Below are 13,126 nucleotides of genomic sequence, written 5' to 3'. Positions count from 1 at the left end.
AACTCCACATTTTCTCCTCTGTTGACACAAAGGGAAATGCCATGCAGATGTTGTCTTCCTTCCTTCAAGCATGCCACAGGCAATACAGTCCTTGACTAACATGAGTCACAGTCACGCTGATGTAAAATCTAGAATGCAAGAAGGGGAAGGGTAGGGGAGTTGTTTATGGTGGAATTCTTTACCTCAGAGCCTAGTAATGCCCTCAGCAGGGAGCAGGCCCTCAAGTATTTGTGGAATGAGTTAACTAACCTCTCACTAGGTATCTAAGCAAACTGAGTACCTTGGTTGTTGAAGTCAGCTGCTGACATAGCAGCCATAAAACTGGTGTGTTGACTGTAACTATATATGACTAGGCCAAGTAGTTAAGCCCAGAGAGAAATTTCAACCTTATCATCATTCACACTCTAGCTCAGGGGAAATGGAAACTCCATGTACAATCAACTATTTCTCCTTACTAAGACACACAATGTCCCTGGGGCTACGGAGAAGACACTAAAATTTTATTTAACTTTTGCCTTCTTTCGCTCTCAGAGTTGACTCGGGGGAAGCAGAACGAGGTACAATGGCTTCGTTGGGGCTTTTCTGCCAGAGAGCTGGGCTCAAATCCCTGCTTTACACCAGATGTCCCACTGGTGAGTTACTCAGCTTCTAGGTTTTTTCATTTGCAAAATAGGCTCCTACCACCTGCATTAGATCATGACTACTAGTAAATTAAATAATGAAATAAAGCATCTAACCTACAGGAGACATTCAGCCAAAACAGGCTCTTTCTGCTCTTTCTCCTACCTGCTGCTGCTCTTTCCCACCATCCGAAAACTCAAGGTAGCTTCTTTGTTTTTATAAATGGATCAAAAACTTAGTTGAGTACATTTAAAATTTAGAAGAAAATAAGAAATATAAGGACCAATTCTGTACAAAACTATAAATGGTCCTTAAGAAATATAGCCGAACATGAGAAGAAAATACAAAATCACCCATTTTACCCCCATTCGGAAAGAACCAATGTTTGCATCCAGGTGACTATCATTCCGGCAGTGCTCCACCTCCCTTTTCGTATGTATATAGGGGAGCTATTTTTTTAAACAAAAATTCAATCATAATCTATACACTATTGCCAACCTGCTTTCCTACCATAACAATATTTTGTGAAAATTTCCCATTGTTTTTCTACATCATTTAAAAATAGCACATAGTCTTCCATTTTATGTCATTTATGTTATTTTTATTTTCCCACTATTTAAAACAATGCAATGAAGAAGATGTGGTATATTTACATAATGCAATATTATTCAGCCATAAAAAAGAATGAAATCTTGCTATTTGCAATGACACGGATGGAGGTAGAGAGTAAGTGAAATAAGTCAGACAGAGAAAGACAAACACCATTATTTCACCGGTATGTGGAACTTAAGAAACAAAGCAAATGAGCAAAGGGGAAAAAACAGAGGGTAGAGGGTTGAGGGGATGAGTTAAACAGGGGACAGGGATGAAGGAGGGCACTTTGACGAGACTGGGTGATGTATGGAACTGTTCAATTACTATAGTGTACACGTGAAACTACGTAACACTGTATGTTAACTGGAATTAAAATAAAAACTTAAAGTATAAATAAATAAATGTAGTGACAAAATAAATAATAAATAAAATGATGAAATGATAGTCACTGTACTTAAATCTTCTAATATGCTCATGACTGGTTCTTTACGGTGAATTTCTACAAATGGAACTGTTGGGTAAAAGGGTATGGAAAAGGTAAGTCTCTTAATAACAATGGTTACTGCCTTCTAGAAAGCTTTGACCACATTACTCTCCCACCGTCAATGTATTGGAGCATTCTTCCTTTGAACTAGGGCAACCTAGTTCACTTCTAATTTGATTTTTCAAAATCGCTTAAGCTGAAAAATCACTGACCATATTTAGTCTGATCTGTTGTCCATTTCTCAGCCCAAATCACATCTGGGTATTTCTCTTACATGGAGATTTCTTCTAATACAAACATGATATGACAGATTACTTAGGGAACAATGTTTGGACTGAACAGATCAGTTATAATAGGACTAGACAACGATCTAGGTCTAAGTACAACAGGTTTTTTAAAACACAGCTGTCTGGTTCAGTGACTGTACTTTTTGCTTCAACAACGACCAGAATGGATTACAATAAACTGCATTAATGGGAGTGCTGGTGTTGGAAGAGGAAAAGGAAGGACTGTCCCTCGATCACTATCCGGTTTCCAGCAGCTGGGGGATGGGGGAAATGGGTAAATGTTGGCCAAAGAGTGCAAACTTCCAGTTCTAAGATGAGTAAGTTTTGAGGACCTAACACACAGCATGGTGATCATAGTCAATAATACTGTATTATGTATTTGAAAGTTGCTAAAAGAGTGGATCTTGTGTTCTCATCACAAAAAAGAAATGGTAATTATGTGACGTGATGGAGGCGTTAGCTAAAGCTACGGTGGTAATCATTCTGCAATATATACATGTATCAAGTCGACACACTGTATACCTTAAACTCATACATGGTTATCAATTATATCTCAATATATTAAGCTGAAAAAAGATGACACCTTTTTGTATTCATGCGTTTTAAATCTTAAAATAAAATTTTCATAGTCATGCTTTTAACCATATTTGCAATGCTTATGTATTTTTAATTTTACGTTTAATTAGTTGCAATGCTCATCACCAATTCTTTCATAAAATAACTTTTTCATTTTTGAGGACTAGATTTTGACGTGTATCTCAGAAAAAACATGTCTCTCCCACTCAGTCACTTTGTTTAGGAAAAATATGACATAAATGGTGTGTTTCCTGACACTGAGTAAGTGTGAGAATATCCTGTTGTCTTCAAGCTTGAGAAATAACTTTTACTTCACAAAGATGAAGATTTCATTCCTTTGGTGTTCACTGCTGTGAAGTCTGTGCCTCACTCTCTTCTTTGTTCCTTTGTACCTAACATTTTTTTCAAAGATTTTATTTATTTATTTGACACAGAGAGAGAGCAGCAGAGGGAGAAAGAGAAGCAGACTCCCCCATTGAGCAGGGAACCCAAGGCCCTGGGATCATGACCTGAGCCAAAGGCAGACGCTTCACCGACTGAGCCACCCAGGCACCCCTGTACCTAACATTTTTTAAAGATTGTTTTTACCATTTATCCATAACCTGTAAACATTTGCCATAGTTTCTCTACATGCTGAGTCTTCCCCCTCATTCTGACTAAATATGGTGAGATCTTTTGATCTCCAAATTCTGGTATGAAAATCTTATACTTGAGTACGACGTCTTTTCCCATTGTTCTGATTCTTCACCAAGAACACCTCTGATTCTTAGATTCTTTGCTCACACCTCCCATATCTGTTACCATCTCTCTTATCATCTGCATTCCTTCCTCGACAATTCTGTGCATTCTGGGGGTACCTGTCAGGTTTGTCTTGTGCACCACCTAGGTTTTCACACAGTATGACTTCACTTAAACATGAATCAGACTTCCTTGACGGCCCCCAGAAGCACAGGGCTGATTATTTCCATCCTAGTAATTTCAATTTATTTTATACCCAAATCCCTCAAGTCTCTATATTGTGCCTGATTTAAAAAACATTAATTTGGGATGGCTCGGTCAGTTGAGCATCTGACTCTTGATTTCGGCTCGGGTCATGATCTCAGGGTCATGGGACTGAGCCCCATGTTAGGTTCTGAGCTCAGTGGGGAGTCTGCTTAAGATTCTCTTTCTCCTCTCCCTCTGCCCTTCCCCCCGGGCATGAGCGCATGTGCGCTCTCTCAAATAAATAAATAAATCTTAAAAAAACATTAATTTGGTTCTTGATATCCTTTTCCACATTAAAGTCCATTTCAATCCTGTATACTGTGATTCTTTGAGCTCTAAAGTACCACAATGATCATTACCTGTGAACAGAAGGCAATGCTATTATATGCTGTGGTTTGACCTACTTTTATGTTTGGGAATTCAGTTATCACAGTAACATAATTTGGGCTTTCTGAACTTCTTATATGAAACAAAGAGAAATGACAGATAAGAAATTTTCACACGTGTGGTTAAAACAACTCTATGAAAGAGTAATCCGTGTAAGGAAAACTGTCAGGGTTGCGCGGTGGAAAATAATTCATCAACTGGTAACTTTCATGTTGTAGCAAAACCCAAAAACATTTAAAAAGGACAAGTAGAGAATTTCATTTATTATTTTATTCTTATTAAGTTTCTCTTGAATTCAGGAGGAAAAACTATGATTTGAAATGCTTAATAGAAACATTACAGATTTATTCTTGAAAGCTAAATTCATTCTTTACACTGCAGAGGTTATCTAAATAAATCTTTGACTGTGATAATCACAAAACTGGCTATACTCTTAACTTAGTGTTTTCTGTTTGGCAAAATAACCTCCCAATTCTCTTAAAATATCTACTTCACTACCAGGATTTTTAGTATTAATCTTTTATGTTAAAACACTACAAAATCATAATAATATGTTTTATTCCAATTTAGGCCTGCCTCTCTTATTTGTAAAATTTTTCCATCTTTTTCAAATCTTACACCTGTATACCTATGTTTCAAGAACTTTCCCACTGAGACTTTGTAAAATCCCCCTTCCCATCTCCACTTCCACAGAAGCAAGAATGTGCGTTATTCTAAGTCAATAATTTATTCCTTTGATACAAAAGAATTTTTGATATAATTCATGCCATTAAATATATTTTGATACTGTAATATGGATGAGACAAGATACATATGTACACATACAACATAATTGTGTCAAATTTGATTATAACTTAATAGCTAATTTTGAAAAATATATTAAGATGCACTATTACCAAACAATTCCTTAAGAGTTCACATAAATAAATATAAGTTGAGAAAGACTCCTGTGTAAATACAAGTGCAAGTACAGAAGAGTTGCCTTCACGTATTCTAGAAGCTTTTGGGGGGGTTTTGGGGGATGTTTATGATGTGCCAGGTGCTACACTAGGTGTTGGATCTAGATTTATCTGATACCATCTGTCTCCCTATAATTACTTCACTTCCGTTCTCCTCCTCCCCTCTCAGAAACATAACATTTTTAGAATCTGCATCATTTTGTTATGATGGGGCAAATACAGTGACTCAATCTTTCCATAATATCTTCTATAGATATCTAACTGTGTGTTCTTTGAAGTGTTAGGAGATAGCTATGAATTGCTACCCTAGGCTTATAAGAGGCACAGATAAATCTAATTCAACAAGTAAAAACATTATTTTGTTCCTCAGATTAGGTAGATGGTAGTGATGTGGAAATAGATACCTAGAGAAAGTTACTATGTTCCTCCTTTATTGATTACAGAACTTTACATTTGTTTAATGTTCTTTTTGCAAAGCCATTGGGTTTACTGTTACTCTTTTTTTTTTCTGTATTTTTTGATTAACATTAAAAATAACTGTAAAATATATATTTAAAAGATGAAGAAAACAAAACTCCCTTGCAATTTCTGTACTCTGAGAAAAAAACTATCAACATATTATTACAGGTTCTTCTAGTCTGTTTTTCTATATTCATTATCATTTGTCATCCATTAACTTCTTGTTTTGACTCTGTAGGGTTCCCTGTTTCTTCTCCTACACGTGTGGACTTATGTCACACCTTTAAGTAGCAATTTCCAGGCCTCTCACCTGAAGTCTAGGCCCCTTTAGATAAATCCACTTGGCACCTCAAAAACATCTCCAAACACAAAACACATTGAACTCTTTTTTCCTTCTTGAGTTTGTTTTCCAGTTTGTCAATTCTTGACTCTGTTCCTTTTGTCCCTCACGCACTAGAACGGTCACAAATACTGCTGATTCTGTAAGTAAAATCTCTCCATAGGGTGCCCTTTCCCCTCTGCCCCAGTCTCCAACCAGCACTACCTGAATTCAAGCTGATTTCTACCCAGTGTCCTCAGATTTACCATCTTAAAACACACAGTTAATGCAGTTCCCCCAACAGCTCCCCACTGACTCCAGGAAAGTCCAAATCCTTAGTGTGGCTGACAAGAACCTCCCATTTTAGTGTCTCTTCTCCTCAGACTAGAGCCACCCAAAGAACTAGAAATGGGATTACTCTTGATTTGAGGCCTACTACTCCATCTAGTGGTACGGAACACGACCCTGGGATGGGACTCGGGGGAATCCGCCAGGTCAGCCCTATCAGACCACGCAAGCCTGCCCACGTGGGTGTTTGTCAGCGAAAGAGGGAACTGAAAAGGACAAAGAACTCCGGAATTCAATGGCCATCTAGTGGTTTCACCTAAGCACTGAATTCTCCTAAGGGAAGGCCCCAAACCTCCAAACTAATTACCATCGCCATTCTTGAGAGCAGATGAAAAACTATGATGGCATCTCTACTTACTGCTGCTACCAAAGAAAATCACAGACTAATTGTGACTCAGCTACTGTACTGCCACCTATACCCTTGCAGACTTTTCAGGAAACTCAAACTGAAACTACTCATTCATCTATGTATTAATTCATATTCTCGATGCACATTTAAGGAACACCTGTAACTCAGACACTACACCAAGCTTATAATACAGGGTCCACGTGATGACAGTCTATAAATACAAAAGCAGATAAATAAATCCATAATGACAATGCAGGAAAGTCTAAGCCGGCCACGGACTGGGAGGGCTTCCCAAGAGACATGACGACTGAGCTGATTTTGTGGTCAAGTGAGAGCTGGTTAGGGAAAGGGGAGAGTGAAGAGTATTGTTTCAGATTCAAAGCATGGCGCATGCGACAGAGCGCAGCGTGTTAAAAAGCTATCCTAACACAGCGTCTGCAGTCAGTACAGTATCCTGACTAAAGGAAACCACAGTCGACAGGACGCTATCAGCCTCGTGCAGGGAAACCCTACAGGGCAAAATGTCTCCACTTTAAAATACTTCTTAAGCAACAGCATTTACAATAAAGGTGAAAAAAAGATAATATTTTAAGCTGTACAACTATTTGAAACCACACATTTTCAAATCTCCAGTGTGCACAAATCATACGAAAAAGATGAGAAATGCGATTTTAATCCTCTTCCTCTTTGTGGAAAAAAGGGCTAATACTCAATACTTAAAATTTTAAGGGAAGTCTATTAATCACACAGAAGTTTCTTTCAATAGGTGACAGTTACAGCTTTTTATAAAATACTAAGTGGCTTGAGATTGAGGTTACATACCGTTAAGCTATGTAATACATGCTATAATCACATTATCGCGCATACATGGTATAATCCCATGCGGATTGCTGCAAACCACACACTCTCCACAGCACATACCTCAGCTGCCTTCTGCTGGGGCAATGCCTGCAAAACCACACTTATTAGCAGCCCAGAGGCGGCCCATTTTATCTTTGATGAGCACTGCTAGAAAGTTCTATTAAACATGGAGACAAGATCTGTCTTCCAGTAACTTTGGCATTAACTGCAACCAAATGTGGGGCCCCCGGAAGAATCTGCTACAAGAGCCCGTTTCACATACTGTCCTGCAGTCCGTTCTCAGAGACACCGTCTTGTCTCTTAGCCTAGCAATCTTAGTACACTGTACCCTGTGTGCCACATCAAGGTTTTTCCCTTTCTTTGCACTCTCTTCTGAATACACCCCAGCCCTGCATGTGCTAGGAGCAGGAGGTGTGAAACGGATGATCCCAGTAAAGCAGTAAAGCACGGTTATCATCTCCATCATGCTAGCTATGCTACTCTGGTTAATGCGGTATCAGATGCAATGAATATTCTGAGAAACTGTATAATATTGCAGACTTATTTTAAAACTCCCCTTAACTAGGGGTGCCTGGCTGGCTCAGTTGGTGGAGCATGCAACCCCTGATCTTGGGATTGAGAGTTTGAGCCCCACAGTGGGTCTAGAACTTCCTTAAAAAAAAAAAAAAATCCCTTAACTAAAACTCCCAAGTCGTGGTTTTGTTTTTTTTTTGTTTTTTTTAACTGATGGATGCTAAGCCACGTCTCTACCATTTTCTATTGCCCAGCTGATGCCAAACAGTTCAGGCATTTCTAGCAATATATTTATGGATATGTCTATATACATTAACAAAAATATTTCTCATACAGGGAAGGTGACCAACCACTGGATAGATATTTATTAGCACACACTAGGTACTAGATCCTGGAAACACAAAGTTAAATGAGACACACCAAATTATGTCCCTGTCATGCCTTCACACAAGACTATGTATATAAAACAAGGGTGGGTGGTACATCAGAGCTCTCAATAAACTGCTAGTTATTATTATGATGACGATGAGCAGTTATAAATTAATAGTCTTTTAAAAATTACCAGTTGTTTCTGTCTTGGGGGTTTTTTTAGAGAGGGGGAGAGAGAGAGAGAACCTTAAGCAGTCTCCACACCCTGAGCAGAGCCCAACACAGGGTCAATCTCACAACCCTGAGATCATGACCTGAGCCGAAATCAAGAGTCGGACACCTGATCAACCGAGGCACCCCATTATAGATTTTTAAAAGGAAAATACTGCAGTATTGCCACCGATACTCACCAGTACTATAATATCTCTTTAGTTCTGTACGCCTGATCTCCTTTAACTGATTATTTTTTCTCTTTTTTTTCTCATCAGTAATATATTCCTCTTCTACAGAAATGTTGCACTTGTCTTGTTCTAAAATGACTGTTTTAGCATCCTCTTTTCCAGGATGGGTCCTTGTAGCAATAGCTGTGGCTGTCTCTGCATTTTGTTTGGCTTGTTTTTTCTTTTTCAATCTAGGAATGAGGAAAAAAGGGAAAAACATTGGAGAAATGATTTTCTAGGAGGAATTATATTAGTTTCATGCTGTTGCGCTTTCAGAAACTAATTCACTGATATAGAAAGCACTTTCTTTACATTACTATTAATCACACTTTCCTGTTAATTTTTTTCCTTTCTAATCACTTAAAAATTCTTACATGGAGACCTGTAGCATTTCCTCAACTTTATATACCTCAATACTTACGTCTCAGAAAATTATTATGAAATCCTCCAGGCCTGGGGAAAAACTAGATTCTTCTATAGGCTATTAAATGATGAACATTTTCTTAATCAAAATATATGGCTTCCATGTTTGCAGTGTTAATTAAAAAAACAGAGAGAGTTAGTTTCTGGTTTTCAATGGGCAAACACATCTGTAAAAATAAATCCTTTATAACTGATTCACACACTGAGTAAAAAAGTTTGGCGAACTGGTTCAGGTCTGAACAATTCTTTTCCTCTACACATATGACAGTGGCCCTGAAGAAAGAGCGGCAACCCCTGAGACAGAAAATGCCATAATGACACTATATAAAGTTATCATTATGATCACTGAGATACTAGCTGACTGATACATTAACCATATCTGATGTTCTTAATTCCTTACTCCTAAGTTTACTACGCTTTGCTGAAATGCAGTAACTCAAAATATTTTCCAACTGATGTGTCACTCTAATTGATGTGTCTCTCTGTACTTAGCAGCCCTTCTGAAGGATGCCTTTACCTTACCAGAAAGTAAAGAACAAGGTGCTGGCCTCTAGTATATGCGGCAGTCTGCTTCTATGGACACATTTTTAATTAGGACTCTTTTCGCTCACTCCCTTTGCTCACACATGGTCAGCTATCTCTTACACGTATGCGTCTAGTTCCTTTGCTCTCTTGAGCATCTACACAATTCGATGTTGGGCAAGGATAAGGAAATGTTTTTGGGAAAAAAAGGAGATACCTATAGGACAACAAAGGAACTAAGGTTAGATTTCCCGCTTCTTTGCTTTGTGACATTGAACAAATCCATTTAAGAATTTGGAGAGGTCCCTTGTTAAATAAGAGACCCTTATTTAACAGGGTCCTTTATTAGGACCAACTGAGATAATCTATGTCAACAATAACACAAACAGAAACAGAAGTAGCAAAATAACCCATCATAAATCATATAATGACATGAGAACTAAGGATACATGACACATTCAGCTTTGGAAATAAGGTGTCATATTCTAACAAAATATTTCAACTAGGCTGTAATTCATTGAACACTTAGCAGCCATGTTCTTAGATTTTCATTGGCTAATAAATGAGTATATGGCCTAGGAGAAAGGATAGCTGGACAAAAATCATAGATGAATAAACTCCCCATCTCTCAGTGTAGCTATCTTTTTATGTTTACTTGTTAAAAACAAAACAAAACCACAAACCAAACAAAACTCATAAAAAGGACTTCTATTCAACAGACGTGTTTTTATTTTCTAACCTCAGATTTTAATCTGTTTATTTTATTTATTTTTTATTTCTGGTAAGAGTGGGTGGCTCTTTGCAATGTTGAGTCAGATAATGTTCTTAATAAAACAATTTCTCTCTTAATCAAGATTACTGTGTGAGGCTGAAATTAGTATGCAGTAACCTAGATAACATATAGAAACCAGCACTTCGCTTAGGGAAGTCTATCCAAAAAGCTCGGTATGGACGGACTGATCTTGTTCTGATATAACAGCTTACCAAAAACATGCTTGAGATGAACCTTACTGCCCACTTCCAAAAATTATTCCTTCTAGGAGGAGAGAAAAGAGGAGTCAAAAATTAATTCTATGCAGCCTGAAATATGTTGCTTCTTCCTCTTCTGGATTTTTCCACTTTAAGTTGATTTAAATGTCCTCATTTCAAGGCCCCCATGATAATTAAACTCCTTCAGATCTAGGGCACATGTTTTGATGAACAGCAGCACTGTTTAAGGACATCTCATTAGAGACTGATTTTCACATGTGGAAATAACAAAATGGGATACATTGTTTTATTCATTTGCCCCTGTTCTGCACAGATCATTACTGTCAACACTTACAGCCAAAAGTAATTTTTTTTCAAAAAAAAAAAAAAGTTAGAAAATAGTAGTACCAAACTTGTTTAGCAGATAACAGAATCCAATTTAATACTTCACTAATTTTACAATCAGCGACGTCTTTTGTTTTGACTGGCGCACTCATGAGAATTTGTTTCTCTGGAGTTTATCGACATGACTAAAACATTCTGATCTTCTAACTGGAAATCAGATGTGAATTCGAGAAGCCCACTGTAAAATCCTTCCTTCAAAGCAGGGAATACATTTTTAATGCCTGGTCCAAGAGGGAAAAACCGCCATCGGACTTATGTGGTATAGTCAATGCTCCTCAAACGTTCCTACGTAAGCCTTCTCTGTAGTTCTGCAAGTCAGTATCTATCATGGTAAGGCATTCTCACAAAAAGGTTTTGTTATCACTCAATTAAGGTAAACCGAAAACAAAAGGTTACCCAAGAAAATAAACCAAGCTTTTTTAATGACCCCAAATGTACATTTATACTGTGGACCAAAAAAATACTTAGCAAATCACGTTCAGCAGATGAATGACTGTAAACAATGAGACATATTTATATTTGGTAGATGTGAATACAAGTTCCAAAACCCACCCTTATTTTGTTATGCTCCATTTATCTTTCTTTAAAAGAGATCATAATGACATAAAACAAGTTTTATTATTCAATCTCCTCTCACTGCTATAACCAAGCCCTATCAGTTGTGTCTCCTAGATCCTTTCCTCTGGCAAATTCACCTTCTCTTCTTGATCTCTGCTCCCATTGAATCATTTCAGGTTTTCATCATCTCTCTAGACTTTCTATGAGATAATTATTCTCTTATTATGAAATTTTTACTTGTTCATATTCAAAAATATTGAAAATGGAGAAGAGTAAAAAGCATAGTACTTACATCAAATGTAATGCTAACACTAAGAGGCAGTCAATATTTGGGAGAGATAACAGGAAAGCCAGAAGTTAAGGAAATCAGACCCCGCACACCTTTCCCGAGCACAGAAGAATGAGGCAGAGGGGCTTGAGGTAATGATTCTGAGCTGTTTATTGTCCCCTCCCTACCAAAAAGGAATGTTAGAAGACTTATTCTGGAATCTCTTGCCTTTTTTAAATTAAAATTTTAAAATTAAAAATGGCACCCAACCCAGAGTTATTAGCAGACTGAAGAAATAAACAAGGAGATACTGCTAAAGAAAGCATTTTTAGTAGCTGAATGAAAACTGTTTTCCTCTGAAGCTTTTTCCTTTCCTAAAGGAAGTAAGTTCAGGGTCCTGGCAACAATCAGAGCCTGGGCCTTGAGCAGGTTCCGTGCTTTGTCTCTGCAGGGTTCTCTGCTGCTGAGTCTGACATCCAGGGCAATGAAACACAGAGAGGAATCTGAAGATGAGAGGAGGCTTTCATGAGCTCTAGAGCGAAAGCTTGAGGACAGGGATTTGTCAGGTTTCGTTAAAATGCCATACTCCCAGGGCTTTTCCATGGTACACGTGAGGTACTCAGGAGGTATTTCCCGAATGAATGAACAAATGAATGAACGAATAAACAGGGCTCTGTTCTGATTTGGTTGAGATCTGCTCCCCCAGCCAGGGCTCTCTTACGAACATGCCATTTCACCATTTTCTTTTTTTTTTTTTTTTTTTTAAAGATTTTATTTATTTATTCGACAGAGATAGAGACAGCCAGCGAGAGAGGGAACACAAGCAGGGGGAGTGGGAGAGGAAGAAGCAGGCTCATAGCAGAGGAGCCTGATGTGGGGCTCGATCCCACAACGCCGGGATCACGCCCTGAGCCGAAGGCAGACGCTTAACCGCTGTGCCACCCAGGCGCCCCGTATTTCACCATTTTCTTAATTAGCAGCATGTGTCAAAAAGAAACTCACATCTTCCAAATTAGATATTTGATTTAAAAAGAAAATATATTTGCCACATATAATTTAAAATGTATTAAACCATAGACTTCTTTAACTAATAGTAAATTAGTAGTTCTATATGATTCTTTCCCTAATTCCACAATTTGAGGTCCATGTGTCTCTGTACTCAGTATGTGACATAGACATAAATACTGAGCTCAGCATTGTCCAATACGGGAACCTCTAACCAGCCACTTGTGGTTATTAAATTTAATTAAAATTAAATAAAAGTTTAAAATTCAGTTCTTCAATTGCAAGAGCCACATTTCAAGAGCTTAACAGACTTACGTGCTAGTGGGCACCATAGTAGGTGACAAACATATAGAACACTTCTATCATCACAGAAAGTGTTGGACAGTACTGACTTGGAGCCACTGATTCAACATTAGCCCTCTCAGC

At 37.9% G+C, this 13,126-nt stretch overlaps 1 protein-coding gene across 16 annotated transcripts in view; it reads right to left on the bottom strand.

The window, feature by feature from the left end:
* NCOA7 (nuclear receptor coactivator 7) overlaps positions 1 to 13,126 on the bottom strand; it is a 153,458-nt gene that overhangs the window by 66,567 nt on the left and 73,765 nt on the right. For 14 of the 16 annotated variants that reach the window (XM_040627764.1, XM_040627762.1, XM_040627758.1 and 11 more), the window contains one exon: positions 8,521 to 8,741. The exons of 1 other annotated variant lie outside the window; for it this stretch is intronic. In XM_040627764.1, coding sequence (XP_040483698.1) covers positions 8,521 to 8,741 — 221 coding nt within the window. Of the gene's footprint in view, positions 1 to 8,520; positions 8,742 to 10,479; positions 10,532 to 13,126 lie in introns of all 16 variants that reach the window. One more of the 16 variants, XM_040627770.1, reaches the window with a different exon arrangement.

This window comes from Ursus maritimus, unplaced genomic scaffold, assembly GCF_017311325.1.
Source record: "Ursus maritimus isolate PB19 unplaced genomic scaffold, ASM1731132v1 scaffold_13, whole genome shotgun sequence".
Lineage (NCBI taxonomy): Eukaryota > Metazoa > Chordata > Mammalia > Carnivora > Ursidae > Ursus > Ursus maritimus.
This window is presented reverse-complemented; position numbering and strand designations above follow the sequence as displayed.